A 22,318-nucleotide genomic window follows, 5' to 3' on the forward strand; every position below is an offset into this window, starting at 1 on the left:
AGGGTCAGTGTTAGCATCACTCCGGTTTGAGCCCCGTGAGCTCACCTACTAGTACTTTTTGAATTTGTAGTTCAGGGCTCTTCGATCTGTCCTAATAGGATAAAAGCATAACTTCCGCATTAAAGACTGAGAGGAAATAGATTTTTCTCTTCGGTAGAAGTTCAAAGCATTTTGTATTCGTAGACCAGGAGGTGAGCATGTTTTTTTCATTCAAAAATTAATCTATATTAAAACAACCTATAATTTGTTTTGCTCAGGGCCTCTGCGGAACTTTCAATTTGAACCAGAAAGATGACTTCTTAACGCCCGAGAATGACGTGGAACAGTCAGCCCTCGCGTTCGCCAATAAGTGGAAGACCAGGGAGTTCTGTGCGGATATCGATAACAAAGAACCGGAGCACCCCTGCGTGGCCAACGTCGAGAACAAAGCTGCAGCCGAGAAGTACTGCAGCAAGCTCATGAGTAATCTGTTTGAAGGTACGCTGAGTTTATTCATAATAATAATAATTATATTTATTTATTTCTTAGATGGGTGGACGAACTCACAGCCCACCTGTTGTTAAGTGGTTACTGGAGCCCATAGACATCTACGACGTAAATGCGCCACCCACCTTGAGATATAAGTTCTAAGATCTCAAGTATAGTTACAACGGCTGCCCCACCCTTCAAACCGAAATGCATTACTGCTTCACGGCAGAAATAGGCAGGGTGCTGGTACCTACCCGCGCGGACACTCAAGACGTCCTACCACCAGTAAAGCTTACTGATAATATTTTGAACTTCTTCTCTAGAAAACTTGATACTGAGAGTCCAAATGTTATGTCCATAATGCAACGCTTGACACATGTCTAAAGTCAGTGGTTTGTTGTATTGATGCAACATGCAAGTCACAAGCTTCATTTTTACCTTTTAACAAGAATGTTCTACAAGTATCAATTTAGATATACTTTGAATAGATGATTCCTAAAAATAATCGAAGCATTTACCAGGAAAAAAGTATTAGACCGGGTAGGCAACACCAGCTTGCCTACTTCTGCCGTGAAGTATTAATGCATTTTAGTTGTCATAATTAATGAAGGATGGGGGTAGCCGTCGTTGCTGTAAAAACTGAGACCTAAGAACTCATGTCTTGAGGTGGGTGGCGGCATTTACATTGTAGATGTCTATGGGCTACCGTAACCACTTAACACCAGATGGACCGTCAGCTCGTCCACCCAACTAATCAATAAGAAAATGTAATGCAATAAACACGCAAACGTAATTTTAGTTAGGACCACTTATTGTTGCGCTTGAAGCGCTTGCGATAAAGAGACCGAACCCCGGTTATGTCCAGATGCTAGAACCACTGATTATTGCTCTTCAAACGCTTGGGTTAAAGATACCGAATCTCGATTATGTCCAGAAGTTAGGGCCACTTATTGTTGCCCTTCAAGCGCTTGGGATAAAGAGACCGAACCTCGGTTATGTTCAGAAGTTAGGACCACTTATTCTTGCCCTTCAAGCGCTTGGGTTTAAGAGACCGAACCCGGTTATGTCCAGAAGTTAGGACCACTTATTGTTGCCCTTCATGCGCTTGGGTTAAAGAGACTGAACCCGGTTATGTCCAGAAGTTAGGACCACTTATTATTGCCCTTCAAGCGCTTGGGCTAAAGAGACAGAGCCCAGTTATCTCCAAAAGTTAGGACCACTTACTTATTGTTTCCCTTGAAGCGCTTTTGTTAAAGAGACTCCAGAAGTTAGAACCTCTTAATGTTGCCCTTGAAGCGCTTAGGTTAAAGAGACCGAACTCCGGTTATCTCCAGAAGTTAGGACCACTTGTTATTGCCCTTCAAGTGCATAGGTTAAAGAGACCGAACCCCGGTTATCTCCAGAAGTTAGGACCACTTATTGTTGCCCTTGAAGCACTTGGGTATCCCGGTTATGTTTAGAAGTTAGGACCTCTTACTGTTGCCCTTCAAGCGCTTGCCTTAAAGATACCGAATCGCTGTTATGTCCAGAGTGTCACTGGTACGTGGACGTGGAGCCGTACTACCAAGCGTGCCTGTACGACATGTGCGCATGCGCGGGGGACGTGACCCGGTGCCTGTGCCCCGTGCTCGGGGACTACGCCATGGTGTGCGCCAAGAACGGGATCATCCTGCAGTGGCGGTACAACGTTAAGGAGTGCGGTGCGTTACGACTCACGACCACTGTATATATTACCTTCATAAATGCACAAACAAATACATTTCATATCACTTTAGTTTCAGTCGCCCTTAGAAGTATTATAAAATTTTCCTTTTCATCCCAACCTTTTTATTACTTTTTTTATTAATACGCTTTTATTAGCTGCAGACGTATGTATGTAACGGAATCTTTGAACATGATTTTGACCCCCTTCAAAACGTCGGATTAAATCGAAATTTGGTATACTTATTAAGGATCGATGACAATTCAATATTAAACTAAAAATTGAAAAAAAAAATTTATAGAAATTTAAATTCAACTATAAAATTAGAAATAAATACATAAGTTTAAAAAAACTAACAACACGCTTTTTTACAATAAAATAATTTTTTCTTACACTATTTTTAATTCGAATTTATTAAAATTTATTTTCTATTTTTTAGTTGGATTTTCTATAAAAGCGTACTTTGTTAGTTTTTTTAAACTAATATATATTTTTTTGAGTCACCTCCCTTGTGTTCATAATTCATCTATAGATTTCAAATCTAACCGTTCTTTTGTATTGACAACAATTAAATCGTTGTTTGGCAGAGCTGTCGTGCACCGGTGGCCAGCAGTACACGGTGTGTGCTGACAGTTGTCTCCGCAAGTGCTCGGACACAGCCTTGGCGGCCTCCGGGCAGTGCAAGCCTGTCTGTGTGGAGGGCTGCGCCTGCCCGCCCTCACAGGTGACGTGCATGTAGATAAACATAACACCGATTTACTTACACTTGTACAATACCAGTACTAACAACCAATTAAGTTAATCGAGATGGGTCCTTCGAACTACGTTTGGTTCAAGTTGGAATATAGAAATTGGGAATTCGTTGATGGTTGATGATGAGAGGCGAAAACCGGGCTCAGTGGTGTGGATTAGGGTCTCTCCCAAAGCTTTAAGCCTCTGCCTGTGTCCAGCAGTGAACAACTGTGGGCTGATGATGATGATGGTTGATGTGGTAGACTGCCCCAATCAGATTGGCAATAAGAGCCATAATCTTATTACATCTACTATACGTCTTCGCTTTGTTAAAGATTAGGTTTCGTGAACAATAAATTAGAGGAGATTAAAAAGGGGATTTTAGTGAGATACTTAGATGCTTGTATGACATTCCATCTGCGCTCTCTTGGTCCTTGAACGCACCATTCAGAATACATTTCGGGCGACAAATGTCGGGACTGAACTAAAATTCTAGTAGAATTATTTTATATTACACTTACATAATTCGACTCCAATAAACTTGTAAGAAGCTAACTGAATCTTCCACAGCTCCTAGACGACAACGGAGTGTGTGTTCCCGTCGCGAAGTGTCCCTGCATCCATAAGGGCTTGCAGTTCAACGCTGGATATAAGGAAATAAGACCTGGGAGACGGGAGAGAGAATTGTGGTACGTACAAAAACCTGGCTAATTGATTTATTAAACAACTAGCGGCCCGCTCCGGTTCCGCTCGGGTCTTTAACGATACTTCAACGATATTTGACATTGTTTTATTTTTTTTAATAAAATAACACTTATTGCAGCATAACTATAATAGTTAGACATATGCTGTCGCGATACTTTTTGTAAATAATAATGTGTTCTGCAAAATCGTAGTACATTATTTTATTCTATAATCGATAGTTTTCGCAGGGCACGCGATGTAAAGAATATTTAAGGTAATTTTTTTACACATTGGGTTACATTATTGGAGTTTTAGTAAGGATCCCTAATTTTTTTCAAAAAAGATTATAGCCTATGTCACTCGGGAATAGTGTAGCTTCCAAACAGTGAAAGAATTTTTCAAATCGGTTCAGTAATTTCGGAGCCTATGCAATACAAACAAACAAACAAATCTTTCCTCTTTATAATATTAATATCATCATCATCATCATAATCGGTTGCTCTTGGCAGAGCAGTCGTGGTCATGTGGAATTCTTGCTCATTAAAGCCTTGACAGATATTAGTATAGATAATCCTGAATAAAACAATAAATACGTTCCGTAATAAAAATTAATTAAGGGGCTTTAAAACACTCGGGTTGCTGGAAAGGGACATGATGTTGTGTTCTTTTACCTACTACTTCAACATACGCATTATTTATACTTATTTATTTACTTAAAGTTTTGTTTTCAATAAGCACGACACAAGTCAACTACTCAAACATGATTCCTGAAACTAATAGTCACAAAAGAACATTATTTTACAAAAAAAGACGAAAAAAGACATTTCACATTCGTATTTATAAATAGTACATAAATTATTACAAGTTTACATTAATTGCGAAATTTGCTTCCATAATACTTACTATATTTACAGCAGACACTGGCTTAGCTGTGACCCTGGCTTGATGATGGTTATGAGCATCGGTAACCAGTCACCATCAGATTCATAGACAATAAAAAACGCAGGCGACATTTTGGCGTTCTAATGGAACCTTCCCAAGACACGTCATGATGTCCTTCGACTCCTCTGTTTCATTTCTTTTCAATTTTTTTGTTTAGCAGTTTCGGCTCTTTTTTTTCACAGTACTTGTGTCGGTGCTCGTTGGGACTGCAAGCCTGCCACTCCTGAGGAGATCCAGAACTATCCTCCAGCTGAAGACTTGAGAAGCAATTGCACAGCCCAGAACATGGAATTCACCACTTGCGAGACATCGGAACCACTAACATGCAAGGTATTGTAATTCAAAATTAATTCGTAAAATTAATTGCCTGAAATAATATTAACAAAGGGTGTAGCCATAGTTAATAGAGTCTAGGATATTTAATTAGTCATTGTCGATCACGTTCTTACTTTTGGTGAGGCAAGTTGATAGCTGCTTAGAAATTCAGTGAGCCATTAGATAGTTGTTATATATTAGGTATTATCAAATCAAATCAAATCAAATCAAAAAATTTTATTCAACATAAATGAAAGTACACACTTGTTGAACGTCAAAAAAACTACCGCCAATTCACAAGAACTAGCCTCCGTCCTGAGAAGAATTGGCAAGAAACTCAGCGGGCATGTCTTTTTTTTTTTTTACATATGAAAATTTTTTTTTTTTTTATATTAGGTTTTTTTTAAAATATGAATTTTTTACAATGAGTAATATAACGTAACAATTACTACAATATTGAAATGCCTGGAGCGAGCAACTCATTCCCACTTTGTGCAATCTTCTAGATAATCATTGACTTTATAGTAAGCTTTATTGCACAGATGTTCTTTAATAGTTTTCTTAAACCTATGTATATGTAGGTTCTGAACATCTTGTGGGATTTTGTTGTACAGGCGCACAGACAAACACCCGAATGAATTTCGTATCTTATGTAACCTACTCATCGGCACAACAAGCTTGTGTTTGTTCCTAGTATTTCTATTATGTATGTCCGACTGTTTAGAAAACTCCTCAATATGTTTACGAACATACATCAAATTTTCAAAAATGTACTGGGATGGCATAGTGAGAACTTTAATTTCTTTAAATTTCTCCCTCAGGGATTCCCTTGAGTGCATGTTACCAAATTATTACCAAAGGAATTGCCATGTTAAGTACAAATATTATTCAGCTGTAGGATAGCTAATACTTCTGTGCAATTTATACCACGCATTTTTCATTGAAATAACCTTGAGTATAGACAGCGTCATTGCTGATGCATGAGCATCATTGAACCCTCACGTCATATGGACCGTACGCTTGCCTGCATTCTAAGACAATAAAAATACATTTTATTTAACAATGACAAGATCAAAAATAATGAAATTTTTTTAGGGGATTTTTTGACCTAGTCACTGGTGGTAGGACATCTTGTGAGTCCACGCGGGTAGGTCCACCACCCTGCTTATTACCGCCGTAAAGCAGTAATGCGTTTCGGTTTGAAGGGTGGGGCAACGGTTGTAACTATAACTGAGACCTTAGAACTTTATATCTCAAGTTGGGTGGCGTATTTACGTTGTAGATGTCTATGGGCTTCAGTAACCACTTAACGCCAGGTGGGCTATGAGCTCGTCCAGCCATCAGAGCAATAAAAAAGAACAATAAACACTAAATAGACAAAATAAAACAAATCACAGAACTTCACTCCTCGTGTTACCGCCAAAAAGTCACAATAATGACGTAATAATTGTTTGGGACAGAATATGCACCTACCCCCGAGCACGCAGACCGCGGAGTGTCGCCCCGGATGTCAGTGCAAGAAGGGCCAGGTGCTGGACACCGCGTCCAAGCGCTGCGTGCCCGCCACCCAGTGCCCGTGCCACCACGCCGGCCGGAGCTACCCCGACGGACACCTCATGCAAGAGGAGTGCAACAAATGGTTAGTGCACGGACTCTACATAGCACAATGTAGCATGGTGGTAGGCAGCAGCTTGGCTCTGCCCATGATATTGCTGACTACTGTAATCACTCGCCATCAGGTGAGAGGTATGCTCATCTGCCTATTTTTAATTTATATGATTTATTTTATAATTTAGGTCTCCCATTGATTCTTCAATTTCTTTGCCAACCCAAGGTAACCAAAAAAGTCCTAATACCAAAAGTTTAATGTTTTCGGAGGCGTCGGGTATCGATCCCGGTACTTCTCGCATGCTAAGTGAGCACTTTACCATCTGAGCAACGCCCCCTTGTCTTTTCAACTTGAAAGTTTTTATTGCAGCTCTACCACAGATTTATACCAAAAGTCTAGAAAAAAAACGATCTTTGGAGGCGCCGGGTATCGATCCCGGTACCTCTCACATGCTAAGCGAGCGCTCTACCATCTGAGCTACGCCCCCGATGTCTTTCCAACTTTAAAGTTTTTACTGCAGCTCTACCACAGACTTATACCAAAAGTCTAAAAAAAAAACAGATCTTTGGAGGCGCCGGGTATCGATCCCGGTACCTCTCACATGCTAAGCGAGCGCTCTACCATCTGAGCTACGCCCCCGTTGTGTTTTAAACTTGAAAGTTTTCACTGCAGCTCTACCACAGACTTATGACAAACGTCTAGAAAAAAACAGATCTTTGGAGGCGCCGGGTATCGATCCCGGTACCTCTCACATGCTAAGCGAGCGCTCTACCATCTGAGCTACGCCCCCGATGTGTTTTAAACTTGAAAGTTTTTACTGCAGCTCTACCACAGACTTATAACAAACGTCTAGAAAAAAACAGATCTTTGGAGGCGCCGGGTATCGATCCCGGTACCTCTCACATGCTAAGCGAGCGCTCTACCATCTGAGCTACGCCCCCGTTGTGTTTTAAACTTGAAAGTTTTCACTGCAGCTCTACCACAGACTTGTAACAAACGTCTAGAAAAAAACAGATCTTTGGAGGCGCCGGGTATCGATCCCGGTACCTCTCACATGCTAAGCGAGCGCTTTACCATCTGAGCTACGCCCCCGTTGTGTTTTAAACTTGAAAGTTTTTACTGCAGCTCTACCACAAACTTGTAACAAACGTCTAGAAAAAAACAGATCTTTGGAGGCGCCGGGTATCGATCCCGGTACCTCTCACATGCTAAGCGAGCGCTCTACCATCTGAGCTACGCCCCCGTTGTGTTTTAAACTTGAAAGTTTTTACTGCAGCTCTACCACAAACTTGTAACAAACGTCTAGAAAAAAACAGATCTTTGGAGGCGCCGGGTATCGATCCCGGTACCTCTCACATGCTAAGCGAGCGCTCTACCATCTGAGCTACGCCCCCGTTGTGTTTTAAACTTGAAAGTTTTTACTGCAGCTCTACCACAAACTTGTAACAAACGTCTAGAAAAAAACAGATCTTTGGAGGCGCCGGGTATCGATCCCGGTACCTCTCACATGCTAAGCGAGCGCTCTACCATCTGAGCTACGCCCCCGATGTGTTTTAAACTTGAAAGTTTTTAATGCATCTCTACCACAGACTTATAACAAAAGTCTAGAAAAAAACAGATCTTTGGAGGCGCCGGGTATCGATCCCGGTACCTCTCACATGCTAAGCGAGCGCTCTACCATCTGAGCTACGCCCCCGTTGTGTTTTAAACTTGAAAGTTTTCACTGCAGCTCTACCACAGATTTATGACAAACGTCTAGAAAAAAACAGATCTTTGGAGGCGCCGGGTATCGATCCCGGTACCTCTCACATGCTAAGCGAGCGCTCTACCATCTGAGCTACGCCCCCGTTGTATTTTAAACTTGAAAGTTTTTACTGCAGCTCTACCACAAACTTGTAACAAACGTCTAGAAAAAAACAGATCTTTGGAGGCGCCGGGTATCGATCCCGGTACCTCTCACATGCTAAGCGAGCGCTCTACCATCTGAGCTACGCCCCCGATGTGTTTTAAACTTGAAAGTTTTTACTGCAGCTCTACCACAAACTTGTAACAAACGTCTAGAAAAAAACAGATCTTTGGAGGCGCCGGGTATCGATCCCGGTACCTCTCACATGCTAAGCGAGCGCTCTACCATCTGAGCTACGCCCCCGATGTGTTTTAAACTTGAAAGTTTTTACTGCAGCTCTACCACAGACTTATAACAAACGTCTAGAAAAAAACAGATCTTTGGAGGCGCCGGGTATCGATCCCGGTACCTCTCACATGCTAAGCGAGCGCTCTACCATCTGAGCTACGCCCCCGTTGTGTTTTAAACTTGAAAGTTTTTACTGCAGCTCTACCACAAACTTGTAACAAACGTCTAGAAAAAAACAGATCTTTGGAGGCGCCGGGTATCGATCCCGGTACCTCTCACATGCTAAGCGAGCGCTCTACCATCTGAGCTACGCCCCCGTTGTGTTTTAAACTTGAAAGTTTTTACTGCAGCTCTACCACAAACTTGTAACAAACGTCTAGAAAAAAACAGATCTTTGGAGGCGCCGGGTATCGATCCCGGTACCTCTCACATGCTAAGCGAGCGCTCTACCATCTGAGCTACGCCCCCGTTGTGTTTTAAACTTGAAAGTTTTTACTGCAGCTCTACCACAAACTTGTAACAAACGTCTAGAAAAAAACAGATCTTTGGAGGCGCCGGGTATCGATCCCGGTACCTCTCACATGCTAAGCGAGCGCTCTACCATCTGAGCTACGCCCCCGTTGTGTTTTAAACTTGAAAGTTTTTACTGCAGCTCTACCACAAACTTGTAACAAACGTCTAGAAAAAAACAGATCTTTGGAGGCGCCGGGTATCGATCCCGGTACCTCTCACATGCTAAGCGAGCGCTCTACCATCTGAGCTACGCCCCCGTTGACGTTTTAAATCTAGTAACACCAGTATTTGCATTCTAAATGACTATGATACTATAACATGTATGTTGCGTACCGTAACTTTACCTTTCACTTTATGTAGAGCACGCAATTTGTATTGCGTGCTTCGTAGCTACAGTTCTTTGAACAAGTCGCCAATGTCAACAAGCAACACTTCGATACATAAATAACAGGTGTGAATCGAACAATGTTTGATGCGGTAAACATTCAGAGCAGTACTTAAATCATAATTATAACAATTCAACTAAAAGTGGTGCTAATTGCAGAATGCAAAGTTGTCCTCTTTTAATAATCATGCAGCTAAAATTACGTGCATACAATTCTGTCATTACAATATGTAATAACAAGCAATATTTTAATTTAAAACATATAAAATGTATGTGGTTTTTAAAAGCTTAATTATAAGCAAACGCATTTTATTATCGGTAATCATTTTGTTTTAATATTCTACCAACTTATTCGAGTTATATTTTCTATGACGATTTTAAGTCCACGGTTTGTCAATTCGACATTTAAACTGTGTCGTAGGTTGATTATTTTCACAGACGGAAACCTGATTAGCCATGGTGACCCTGAGGAGTGCTGTATCTGTATGTCGAACATTCAGTTAGAAAATAATAGTTTAAAAAAACTAACAAAATATTTTCTATAAAAGCGTATTTTGCTAGTTCTTTAAGCTATTGTTTGTTTATATTTCATTTTTTAGTTGAATTGAAATTTTTTCAATATATTTTTTAAATATCGAATTGTCATTGGTCCATAATAAGTATACCAAATTTCGAGTTAATCCGACGTTTTGAAGGGGGTGAAAATCATGTTTAAAGATTCCGTTACAAACATACATACGTCTGAAGCTAATAAAAGCGTATTAAAATACAATGAGATTAGTGTTTGTAGTGAATGTAAGTTTTTTTTTATTTATTGCTTGGATGGGTGGACGAGCTCACAGCTCACCTGATGTTAAGTGGTTACCGGAGCCCATAGACATCTACAACGTAAATGCACCACCCACCTTGAGATATAAGTTCTAAGGTCTCCGTATAGTAACAACGGCTGCCCCACCCTTCAAACCGAAACGCATTACTGCTTCACGGCAGAAATAGGCAGGGTGGTGGTACCTATCCGTGCGGGCTCACAAGAGGTCCTACCACCAGTAAACCACCTTTTCCTCTGATTAATACCCGGTGATTAGTTCCTTAAAATTAAATCGTTTACAGCGAATGCAAAAACGGCAACTGGTCGTGCACGCAGCGCAAGTGTGCGGGCGTGTGCGGCGCTTGGGGCGACTCCCACGTCAACACGTTCGACGGAACACAGTACGACTTCGAAGGAGTATGCACTTATCTACTCGCGAAAGGTGCTATGGACGGAACCGATGGCTTCGATGTCGAGATACAGGTATGTCTGCAGCTTATTTGTTGCTTAGTTGGGTGGACAAGCTCACGGCCCACCCGGTGTTAGTGGTTAGCGGAGCTCATAGACATCTACAACGTAAAACCCACCTTGAGATATGAGTTCTAAGGTCTCAGTATAGTTACAACGGCTGCCCCATTCTTCAAACCGAAACGCATTACCTACTGCTTCACGGCAGAAATTGACTGGGTGGTGGTACCTACCTGTGCGGACTCACAAGACTTCCTACCGCCAGTATCTACGTATCAAATGAGTTAGGGTTAGATTATTGGAATGTTCTGGTTCTAGTGTGATCTATTTTGACCGTAAGAGGTCGGATAACAGGTCGGATAATGCTATCTAGTTGTAAGAAACTAGATAGCATTATCCGACCTGTTTAATTTAAAGGGTGGGACTATCGGTTTGCAAAATTGAGACTTTCACCTCAAATATGAAGGCAGGCTGTAGCACTTACGAAACGGTGTCCACGGACTCCCGTAACTGTGTAAAAAAAGTGGTCCGTGCGCTTATCTACTCATTTTTAGAAAAAAATCAATATGCAACAGGAAAATAGTTTGCTCTAACGTTTTTAAAAACAAAAGCTGGCTGCTAAGCCGTGAGTCCTAATTAGACCTGGTACTTCATGCAGTATATACGACGAAACCATTATAAATTTTATTTTATTTTTTATTTTATTACGACCATTATGGCCGTGTGGTGACGGCATTAGAATACTTTTGTCACCACCCCCATTACCATCCCAGGGGAGTCGTAAGAGGCGACAAAAGGGAAAGCATAACACACAATATTTACTAGTGTGAGAGAAGGAAAACTCGAAATTAAACCCTGTACCAACCCGTCTAGCCAGCGTGGTACCAGTAGGCTAATAAACCTCCAAAATGATTGTACACCGCAGAACCAGGCCCCTAGTCCCCGGCGGCCCCGCTATTCCTGGTTACGGTAGCGGCCATGGTAACGGCGGGGCAAGGGGTGCTAAGAATCCCCGGCAGAGATCCGGCTACCACCCCCCTTCACAACGACAACTGGCCCTGGTGACATACAACGTGCGCACTTTGAGGTTGGACGAGAAGCTAATAGAGCTGGAAGAAGAAATGAACAAGTTGCGCTGGGACGTTATTGGTTTATCGGAGATCCGAAGAGAGGGGGAGGATACGAAAACCTTACAGTCCGGCCACTTGTTCTACTACCGGGAGGGAGAACAGAAGTCCCAAGGTGGTGTTGGGTTTATCGTCCACAAATCTCTCATAAACAACATTGTGGCCATCGAAAGTGTGTCGAGTAGGGTAGTATACCTTGTCCTCAAAATCTCAAAGCGGTATTCGCTGAAGATTGTACAGGTATACGCCCCATCGACGTCACATCCAGACGATGAAGTGGAGGCTACGTATGAGGACATTAGTAGGGCCATACGTAACTCCCAATCACATTTTACCGTTGTTATGGGAGATTTCAATGCAAAACTGGGCCGTAGAGGCGATGATGAGTTGAAAGTGGGGCCATTTGGATTTGGGCAGCGGAATCCCAGAGGACAGATGCTGGCGAACTTTATGGAGAAGGAAGGACTCTTTATGATGAATTCTTTCTTCAAGAAGCCGCCACAGCGGAAATGGACCTGGTTGAGTCCCGACGGTGTAACAAGAAATGAAATTGACTTCATCATGAGCACCAACAAACAGATATTCAACGATGTCTCTGTGATCAACAGTGTTAAAACAGGAAGTGATCACCGAATCGTCAGAGGCATGTTGAATATCAATGTCAGACTGGAAAGATCGCGTCTGATGAAGTCAACGCTTCGACCGTCGAATGCACAAATCCAAAACCCCGAGAGCTTTCAACTCGAATTGGCTAATCGCTTCGAATGGCTAAACAGCTGCGCATCAGTGGACGATGTAAACAGCAGGCTGGTAGAGACTGTCCGTACGGTAGGGTCCAAATTTTTCAAAACCCACCGTAAGAATAGACCTCAGAAACTATCCGACCGCACCCGAAACCTCATGGCTAGTCGACGTTTGATGACGCTCCAAACTTCGGAGGACGCTGAGTCATATAGGCAACTCAATAGACATATCATGAAGTCCTTGCGACACGACCTACGCTCCTTTAATACTCAGCGTATCAAAGAGACGATTGAGCGAAACCAAGGCTCTAAAGTGTTCGCAAGAGACGCTTCTATTGGGCAAAGCCAGCTGACGAAGCTGAAGACCGAAGATGGACGTGTAACGTCGAATAAGTCAGAGGTCCTGCGGGAGATAGAGAGGTTCTACGGGCAGCTGTTTACCTCGGTCTCAGCTGAACCGCAAGGTTTAGCTGCAGACCCTAGAGCCAAGCTAACCCGACACTTCACCGAAGACATCCCGGACATCAGCCTGTACGAGATTAGGATGGCTCTCAAACAGCTTAAGAATAACAAGGCACCGGGCGAGGATGGAATTACTACGGAGCTTCTGAAAGCGGGCGGGACGCCGGTACTGAAAGTCCTTCAGAAGCTCTTCAATTCCTCTTTGCTCGATGGAAAACCGCCACAGGCATGGAACAGGGGTGTTGTGATCCTGTTCTTCAAAAAAGGTGACAAAACCTTATTGAAGAACTATAGGCCCATAGCACTGCTGAGCCATGTCTACAAGCTGTTCTCGAGAGTCATCACGAAGCGTCTCGAACGCAGGTTTGATGACTTCCAGCCTACCGAACAAGCCGGTTTCCGAAAAGGCTACAGTACCATAGACCACATACATACGCTGCGGCAGATTGTACAGAAGACCGAAGAGTACAATCGGCCATTATGCTTAGCGTTTGTGGACTATGAGAAAGCCTTTGATTCCGTCGAAACATGGGCGGTCCTTAGATCTCTCCAGCGGTGCCGTATTGACCACCGGTACATCGAAGTATTGAAGTGTTTGTATAATAACGCCACCATGTCAGTCCGAGTACAGGAGCATTGCACGAAGGAAATCCCTGTAAAGAGAGGAGTGAGACAGGGAGATGTGATATCTCCGAAACTGTTTATCACTGCTCTGGAGGATTCCTTCAAGCTTCTGGAATGGCAAGGACTTGGCATCAATATTAACGGCGAATACATCACTCATCTTCGGTTTGCCGATGACATCGTGGTCATGGCAGAGTCGCTGAAAGATTTAAGGCGTATGCTCGGTGACCTCAGTAGGGTTTCTCAACAAGTGGGTCTTAAAATGAACATGGACAAAACCAAAATCATGTACAATGTCCATGTTGCACCCACCATAGTTACTGTTGGGAGCTCTACTCTTGAAGTTGTTGACGAATATATATACCTAGGACAGGCAGTCCGATTAGGTAGGTCCAACTTTGAGAGAGAGGTCAGTAGACGGATCCAACTCGGCTGGGCAGCGTTCGGTAAACTGCACAACGTCTTCTCGTCCAAAATACCTCAGTGCCTTAAGACAAAGGCGTACAACCGATGTGTGTTACCAGTGATGACTTACGGCTCGGAGACGTGGTGCTTCACTAGGGATCTTTTTAGAAGGCTCAAAGTCGCGCAGCGAGCTATGGAGAGGGCTATGCTCGGCATTTCTCTACGTGATCGAATCCGAAATGAGGAGATCCGTAGAAGAACGAAGGTTGCTGACATAGCCCGTAGAATTAGTGAACTGAAGTGGCAATGGGCCGGCCACATAGCACGAAGAGAGGACGGTCGATGGGGCAGAAAGATCCTGGAGTGGCGACCACGTACTGGCAAGCGCAGTGTGGGACGGCCACCTACTAGATGGACCGACGACCTAGTAAAAAGCGCTGGGTCTCGTTGGATGCAGGTGGCAATGGACCGGTCACACTGGAAATCTATTGGAGAGGCCTATGTTCAGCAGTGGACGGCGATAGGCTGAAATGATGATTATAAATTTGACCCCAAAACTTTAATTGCAGAACGTCCCGTGCGGCACAACAGGAGCGACCTGTTCCAAATCTGTCACTTTGAAGGTCGGAGGAGCTGGAAACGAGGAGATCGTGTCCCTAACCAAAAACGCGCCCATTCCTGATATCTCTAAGCTCAAACGGTAAAATTCATTAATTGGAAAACTGTATGGAAATAGATATGGTGTATTTGGATTTTTCAGTCCACTCAGGTCTCAGATATTAACATTTTCCAAATTTCTTCAACTTGCGTGAAAGCCTACCCGAGAGAGTCAGCATATCGCGCATTGTAATTCGAATTGAACCTTTATGAAAGGGCAGATCCTTAACGACCACCCACTTTGGTAAGCCAGAAAATGATGAAAGATACGGATGCTTCTATTAAAACAAGCAGTTGTATGGCTCGAGGTAGCCTGGGCTGCATAGGCATATCTTGTGTTAAAAGCCGAGAAGATTTTTTTAGAAGATGTGTCCATTTTCCCTTAAGTATTCTTAGGCAGCGGCTTGGCTCTGCCCCTGGCATTGCTGAAGTCCATGGGCGTCGGTAACCACTACCATCAGGTGAGCCATATGCTCGTCTGCCTACAAGGGCACTAAAAAAACATATAATCACAGTTTGGAACATTGGGAAAGTTCATTTGTTATGCAATGGAAAAGAGCCCTTAGTAGTAGACGGAGCTATATTCACTATATAGTGTATAGACGGAGTTATATTCACTACTCCTGCTCATAGACTAGTCTGCCTTTATTAATAAAGTATCCTAATCGTTTAGCACTAATGTGGTGAATGCTTGCGTTATAAGGGGTATATACAGTGTGTTCTTTTTATATACTTTTCTCTCCTGCCTCTCTGTTATTTTTACTTATTTATTATGAGTTCCTCATTATTACCATTCTCATTATGTTATTGTCATATTGATCCACCAATGCGGAAATTTCATGTAGCGTGTTATTAAATGATTGTGCATGTTCTCAAAAGTAGAAGTCATTTTTAATCAAGAGTGTTTCTTATAGCTTATTCAACCAACCCCATAACGCACTTATTCTAGCAGCACAGCAAAAGATCCATAGACAAGCAAATTAATATATAAACAGGCAAATGCTGTAGTTAATTAAGGTACTTTTTTTTTTTAAAATACGAATCTCAATACAAAAAGGGAAATAAACACTATAGTGAAACAAAAGAGGTGTTAATGATCATGGTCCTATTGTTATAGTTGCGCGAAGACTAATATTAAATGTTCTTCTACAGGATAAAGATGCGTAAGGCCGGTGCGTACGTGTTCCTGGATGTACCGTCTCTAGGAATGAGCCTGCAGTGGGATCGAGGGTTGCGGGTTTACGTCAAGATCGACACTATGTGGCAGGGACGAGTAAGTAGTCCTTAATAAAGCTTTTCCTTTGCATAACTTCGCGTGTGATTAATATTGTTTTTTTTTTCTAGGTGAAAGGTCTGTGTGGTAACTACAACGGAGACATGCGAGATGACTTCCAGACTCCGTCGGGAGGCGGCATGTCGGAGTCCTCTGCTCTGATATTCGCTGACTCGTGGAAACTGAAGCCGACCTGCCCTAAGCCTCAACCTGTTATTGTGAGTCTCTTGAAGTCTGCAACTAATTAATATATGTAATGTGTTTTGTAATGAAACAAAGAACCAAGTTGTTGCTCTGCAAAGAGATTTTTTTATTATTATTATTTTATTAACTTATTTCTACACTTACAATTATTATAATTATTTTCGAACCTGCAAAGAGAAACAACATTGAAAGATATTGCTTCACCCTTTTTTAAATCTGCAAGTTTTTTTAATCTATTAAGAAAGCACGTTATATTTTTGAATGTCCGAAGCCAGAGAGCAAATCAAATGGAATGAACATAGCTTCCACCACAGATAATATTATTATGATAGTGGTGGAAGCTAATGCGCGGGAAATTTAAATGTAATTAATGAAGGGCCAAGAGAGCTTCATTTACATCTCCCCCTCTAGCTTTTCAAAATTCTACAGGTACTGGTATAAGTTTGGTAATATGAAATAAGTTTGATTCTAATTTTTTGTAGCCTGTGTTTATCTTATAGATTGAGTTTGATATTTTCTCTAAAATTTTATAAGGTCCAATTTTTAATTCTTCTAATTTTTTTCTATTTAGTCGGTTACCATTTTCCACATATACAGAATCTCCTACTTTTAATTGGATATATAGTTTTTTTTTGTCGAATTGTTGTTTATTATAATTGTGTGATTTTATAGTTCTTTCGACAGCAATTTTTCTATCTTGTAATAAATCATTTTGTGTTTTATGTTCTTTCAATTCATCTGGCAAGATATTAATAACTTTTCCTTCCATTAAATATGTTGGTGAAAATCCTGTCACAGTGTGTTCAGTTTCATTATATTTTTGAGTACATTCATGAGCGATAGTTGTCCATGCTATTTTACCATTTTTTTCATTAATTCTACATCTTATTTTGTTAACTAATGTTTGATTTAAGCGTTCATTAATTCCATTTGAAAAAGGTGCATTTACAGCAGTGAATATAATAGGTATGTTCTCTTTTTCCAAAAAAGTTTTGAATTCTTTCGAATTTATTCCTGGGTATTGATCGGATAGGATCATTCCAATTTTATTTTCAGGAACAACTTTCTTTATAAGCTTTATAAAATCATCTGCATTTTGAGTTTTTGACGTCAATATGTAGGCATACCTGGTGAAGTGGTCTACCAGAAGATGTAGATATGTTTTTGTAGAGCGAGAGCCACCAAATCCACCAATGGTATCTACCGAGACAATTTCAAAAGGGTAAGTTGCTGGACCTAAATGAGACATCAATCCGTATTTAAATTTAGTTCTAGATTTATTTTTTATGCATATTTCACAGGTATCACAGATTTTTTTAATATTACGTGTTAAATTCGTTGCTGCATAGAATGGTTTGATTATATTTTCGGTTTGTCTTATTCCTATATGGCAGTATGTATAATGAATATTTTTTATTAGTTTTTTACTAAATTCCTCAGTGAGTATAATTTTTTCTTTGTTTCTTATTATTTTAAAGTAAATGTTGTCTTTTAATATTAGTTTATTTTTATATAGTTTTATTTCTTCGTTTTTTTCTTGATCGTTTTGTATGTCTTTTAATTTAATAAAATTTACAATTTTTAAAACTTCTTCCTGATTGACATGTGATTCCAATACAGGGTTTCTACTTAAACTGTCTGCTTCTGAGTTATACTTTCCCGGTGAATATATCACTTCAAAATTAAATTGTGATAAGTAATATGTTAGGTCCCCTAGTTCTTCATCTGTTCTCGCCTTAATATTTAGTTTTTCTAGAGGCTTATGGTCTGAAAATACTTTAAATTTTTTCCCTATGAGCCAATGCTGCCAATACTTTATTGCTTCTTTTATGGCTAAGCATTCCAGATAAATGGCTTTTTTTCGTTTTTGACTATCGTTTAATTTCCTTGAAAAATATGCACATGGCTTTTCTACTCCATTCACTTGGGGTTGTTTCAAAATAGCCCCTACACCCTGAATACTGGCATCTGTATAAATATGTATAGGTAAATCGGGATCAAATATTTCCAAAATAGGTTTTAAGCAAAGCATTCTTTTTATTTTATCAAAAGATTCTTGACATTTTTCTGTCCAAATGAATTTTTGATCTTTTCTTAACAAATTGTGTAAAGGATCCAATATGATTGATATATTTGGTATATATTTCCCATAGAAATTTATTTTACCTAAAAATTGTCGAATATTCTTCTTTGTTTTTGGAACAGGGAATTTTTTTATAGCTATAACATTATCTTTTAGTGGAGTAACTGTATTATTTTTAATTATATGGCCTAAGTATTTCACGGAGTCCTGTGCAAAAACGCATTTAGAGAATTTTAATCTAAAGCCTTCTTTTGATATTGCTTCCAATAATAGAGATAAATGTTGTATGTGTTCAGTGAATGTCTGGGAAAATACTAAAATGTCATCAATGAAATTTACTGTAAAATTTGACAATTTGTGTTTCCTAATAATGCTCGTAAGTATTCTTTGAAAAATTGCCGGTGAGGTTTTTAAGCCAAATGGCAAACAAGTCCATTGGAAATGATTTTCTTGAGTAACAAATGCTGTTTTCTTCCTATCTTCTACTTTCAAAGGTATAGACCAGAATGCGGAATTTATGTCTAGTGTGGAGAAAAATTTACAATTTCTTGTTTTTAACATTAAATCTTCCATCAGTGGAAATGGTTGCGACTGAGGAACCACTATTTTATTTAAATCACGAAAATCTATGCATAGTCTAGATTTTCTACCTTCCTCTTTTTTATAGGCTAATGTTACAGTTATTCAAAAATATAACGTGCTTTCTTAATAGATTAAAAAAACTTGCAGATTTAAAAAAGGGTGAAGCAATATCTTTCAATGTTGTTTTGTAATGTGTTTTGTAATGAAACAAAGAACCAAGTTGTTGCTCTGCAAAGAGATTTTTTTATTATTATTATTTTATTAACTTATTTCTAACTTACAATTATTATAATTATTTTCGAACCTGCAAAGAGAAACAACATTGAAAGATATTGCTTCACCCTTTTTTAAATCTGCAAGTTTTTTTAATCTATTAAGAAAGCACGTTATATTTTTGAATGTCCGAAGCCAGAGAGCAAATCCAATTATGGAATGAACATAGCTTCCACCACAGATAATATTATTATGATAGTGGTGGAAGCTAATGCGCGGGAAATTTAAATGTAATTAATGAAGGGCCAAGAGAGCTTCATTTACATATATTTTAAGCTTTTAATTACGCAGCTTTCCGATATTGTCTGTTTCTTTTTTGTGTAAAACCCATTGATCTTATTTATTCCAAAACAAGGAACTTGTTCAATTTCTGAAAGTCTAAGTGTCAGCAAGCGTCGTCTGCCATGACGCTATTTCTCCTTTAAATCCAGCCGCCAAGAGTAACGCATCGATTTTATATTTCTTTTACATTAAGAATTTAATTTGTTGCTCTTGGCGAATGGAAAACTCAACATCGACTGGAAAACGCAACACCGGCTGGAAAACGCAAAAAACTGAATGCAATCCTAAGATTGTTTCCAGTTTCAGTTAATTTATATTTCTTTACTTTTACTTAATGAGATGAAAAGTATCTAAAATTTTATAGTAAATTCCATAAGAATAACAACTCTGCAGATAGAAGATTTTGAAATTGTCACATATACATATAGTACGAGGGCGGCACTGAAAATTTCGGGAATTAACGAAGTGAATTTATTCTTTATTTTAGGGAACGCAATTTATTCTTTATTTTAGGGAAAGTATAGAAATCATTAGGGCTTAGGTCGGGGCTGTACGGCGGATGGTCTAATAATTCTATGTTTTCTTGCTCTAAAAACTCTTTTGTTCTGTGCGCGGTGTGAGAACTCGCATTGTCGTGATGGAGGATGATGCGGCGTTTGCAGTTCTCTTTACGGAGGTCAGAAACGACCTGTGGCAAACAAATGCTAGCATACCATTCTGCATTAACCGTTCTTTGTCCCTCAAGAGGAATAGTCGTAACATGGCCGGTTTTGGAGACAAACGTGGCCACCATTTTTTTGCAACACTCCGTGAACGAACAATTTTTGTTGGCTTTAACTCATTTTCGAACACCCAAACTCGTGACTGGTTTTTTGTTTCGGGTTCGTACGCGTATATCCAGGATTCGTCATCTGATACAATGTTGTATACAGCATTTGAGGATCCTGCGTGGAATCTTTCGAGAGTTCTGACGCACCAAGTAACGCGAGCCGCTTTTTGCTCTTCACAGAGCGAATGCGGTATCCATCGGGAAAACAACTTTTTTACACCTAATTGTTCATGCAAGATTATTTGTATTTGACTCATGCCAATGTCTAAAGTTGCCTGAATTTCGCGGTATGTCACATGTCGATCTTCCTCAATCAGCTTACGCACAGCATCAACGTTTTCTTGGGTGACTGCAGTTTTTGGACGACCTTGACGGAGATCATCACTGAGCTTGACACGTCCACGTTGAAACTCAGCAAATCAGCGATAAATTGTGGTTTTGGATGGGGCTTCATCACCAAAGGCAGAAATCATCCGGTCAACACACTGTTTTTGTGTTAAACCACTTCGAAAGTCATAATAGATCATCGCTCTTGAATTTTCTCGAGTCAATTCCATTTTCTCAACGACTAAACAAGTTTGACAAAACCTCGTGACAAGACCGAGAATCTTTTTTTAAATAAATAAATGGTATTCGATTTTTAAAACCAAGGAGTTTTCAATTAAAAAGATTTTAATATGACAGGAACAGTGGAAATATTCCATTCCCGATACTTTTAGTGCAGCCTAGTATTATATACTACATCTTATTAATACGTGACATCAAATCTGGGCACATAAATGAAAAACTATCACTGCAAGATGCTAATCGAGGAATGCGCTGTCATTACTGTTTAGGACTAAATAAAAAAGGAAAAGCGTAAATGTTTTTCGGGTTTCATAAAAAAATCTCTTGATTGTTACCATGCCTGCATGGCGTTTAGTTCGCCTTTGTATAATATTTTTGTGCAATCAAGAATTTTCATTCATTCATTCTGTTAATAAAACTCCAATAATACAACTCTCTTTATAATAATTAATACTTTATAAATTTGGAAATTAACATAACATTCTTATGAGCGGTCAAAACGTCCGTTGTTGATCGAGTCTGTCGGCGAGCCGCGATCAGATGATGCGTCCCCCTGCGTCTCCCACCGCTGTTGTCCACGCGTTCGATGCATGAACAATTCATTCATTGTTTTAGGATCATTGCAAGCAACGTCCGGAGCGCAAGGAGTGGGCGCAGAGCGTGTGCGGCGCGCTGAAGCGGTACCCGTTCAGCCTGTGCGCGGGGGAGGTGGGCGCGGGCGCGTACGTGGCGCGGTGCGAGCGCGACGCGTGCGCGTGCGACGCGGGCGCCGACTGCGAGTGTGCGTGCGCCGCGCTCGCCGCCTACGCACACGCGTGTGCGCACCGCGGCGTCACCTTCAACTGGAGAACTAACGACTTGTGCCGTGAGTCTTCATCTCCTCATCATCTTCATTTGCTTCTCCTAAAATGTGATATCGTAACTATAATATAATACATATATGCATTAGCTCACATTTTTTGACATAGATCTGTTTTAATGATCATATAGTAGAGCCTAGTGTGTTTGGTTCTTCTTATCTCCATCTCGTGGGTTTTCTTTTGCACATTTTATCATTGAGTTCAATAGTTTATAAGCTTATTAAAACAAAATTTACTAGGTTTGGATAAATGTCTAAAATGTTTGCAGAAAATTTTATAATTAACCAAATGATTATGTTGACAGCAATGCAATGCGACGAAGAGTGCTCGAATTACGACTCGTGCGTGTCGGCGTGTCCCATCGAGACGTGTGACAACATACTGTACTACGCCGAGACGAAGGCTCGCTGCGAGCAGGACACGTGCGTGGAAGGTATAATCTCCTTTATGTTCAATCAAGAATTATTCTAGACTTTTGCGGTTATCTACATTACCAACATTATTAAATAATGGGTTCTGACCTTTTTTTTATTCCTACTTATGCTGATAGCCTTGAGAGGCTATATCAGCTTCGCCCTAACATGTAG

At 40.5% G+C, this 22,318-nt stretch overlaps 1 protein-coding gene and 8 non-coding genes across 9 annotated transcripts in view; 1 reads left to right on the forward strand and 8 right to left on the reverse strand.

Moving 5' to 3' along the window:
- LOC101735937 (hemocytin-like) overlaps positions 1-22,318 on the forward strand; it is a 98,331-nt gene that overhangs the window by 23,346 nt on the left and 52,667 nt on the right. Inside the window, exons 19-30 of the mRNA XM_062670358.1 lie at positions 258-477; positions 1,998-2,168; positions 2,758-2,894; positions 3,473-3,591; positions 4,711-4,858; positions 6,304-6,482; positions 10,595-10,775; positions 14,691-14,821; positions 15,931-16,051; positions 16,123-16,269; positions 21,487-21,736; positions 22,036-22,164. Coding sequence (XP_062526342.1) covers positions 258-477; positions 1,998-2,168; positions 2,758-2,894; positions 3,473-3,591; positions 4,711-4,858; positions 6,304-6,482; positions 10,595-10,775; positions 14,691-14,821; positions 15,931-16,051; positions 16,123-16,269; positions 21,487-21,736; positions 22,036-22,164 — 1,933 coding nt within the window. The remainder of the gene's footprint in view (positions 1-257; positions 478-1,997; positions 2,169-2,757; positions 2,895-3,472; positions 3,592-4,710; positions 4,859-6,303; positions 6,483-10,594; positions 10,776-14,690; positions 14,822-15,930; positions 16,052-16,122; positions 16,270-21,486; positions 21,737-22,035; positions 22,165-22,318) is intronic.
- TRNAA-AGC (transfer RNA alanine (anticodon AGC)) lies at positions 6,867-6,939 on the reverse strand. Its single transcript has one exon. It is a non-coding gene; the product is annotated as a tRNA-Ala (tRNA).
- TRNAA-AGC (transfer RNA alanine (anticodon AGC)) lies at positions 7,019-7,091 on the reverse strand. The gene has a single exon. It is a non-coding gene; the product is annotated as a tRNA-Ala (tRNA).
- TRNAA-AGC (transfer RNA alanine (anticodon AGC)) lies at positions 7,170-7,242 on the reverse strand. The gene has a single exon. It is a non-coding gene; the product is annotated as a tRNA-Ala (tRNA).
- On the reverse strand, positions 7,321-7,393 carry TRNAA-AGC (transfer RNA alanine (anticodon AGC)). The gene has a single exon. It is a non-coding gene; the product is annotated as a tRNA-Ala (tRNA).
- On the reverse strand, positions 7,623-7,695 carry TRNAA-AGC (transfer RNA alanine (anticodon AGC)). Its single transcript has one exon. It is a non-coding gene; the product is annotated as a tRNA-Ala (tRNA).
- Positions 7,774-7,846, reverse strand: TRNAA-AGC (transfer RNA alanine (anticodon AGC)). The gene has a single exon. It is a non-coding gene; the product is annotated as a tRNA-Ala (tRNA).
- Positions 7,925-7,997, reverse strand: TRNAA-AGC (transfer RNA alanine (anticodon AGC)). Its single transcript has one exon. It is a non-coding gene; the product is annotated as a tRNA-Ala (tRNA).
- Positions 8,076-8,148, reverse strand: TRNAA-AGC (transfer RNA alanine (anticodon AGC)). The gene has a single exon. It is a non-coding gene; the product is annotated as a tRNA-Ala (tRNA).

This window comes from Bombyx mori, chromosome 10, assembly GCF_030269925.1.
Source record: "Bombyx mori chromosome 10, ASM3026992v2".
Lineage (NCBI taxonomy): Eukaryota > Metazoa > Arthropoda > Insecta > Lepidoptera > Bombycidae > Bombyx > Bombyx mori.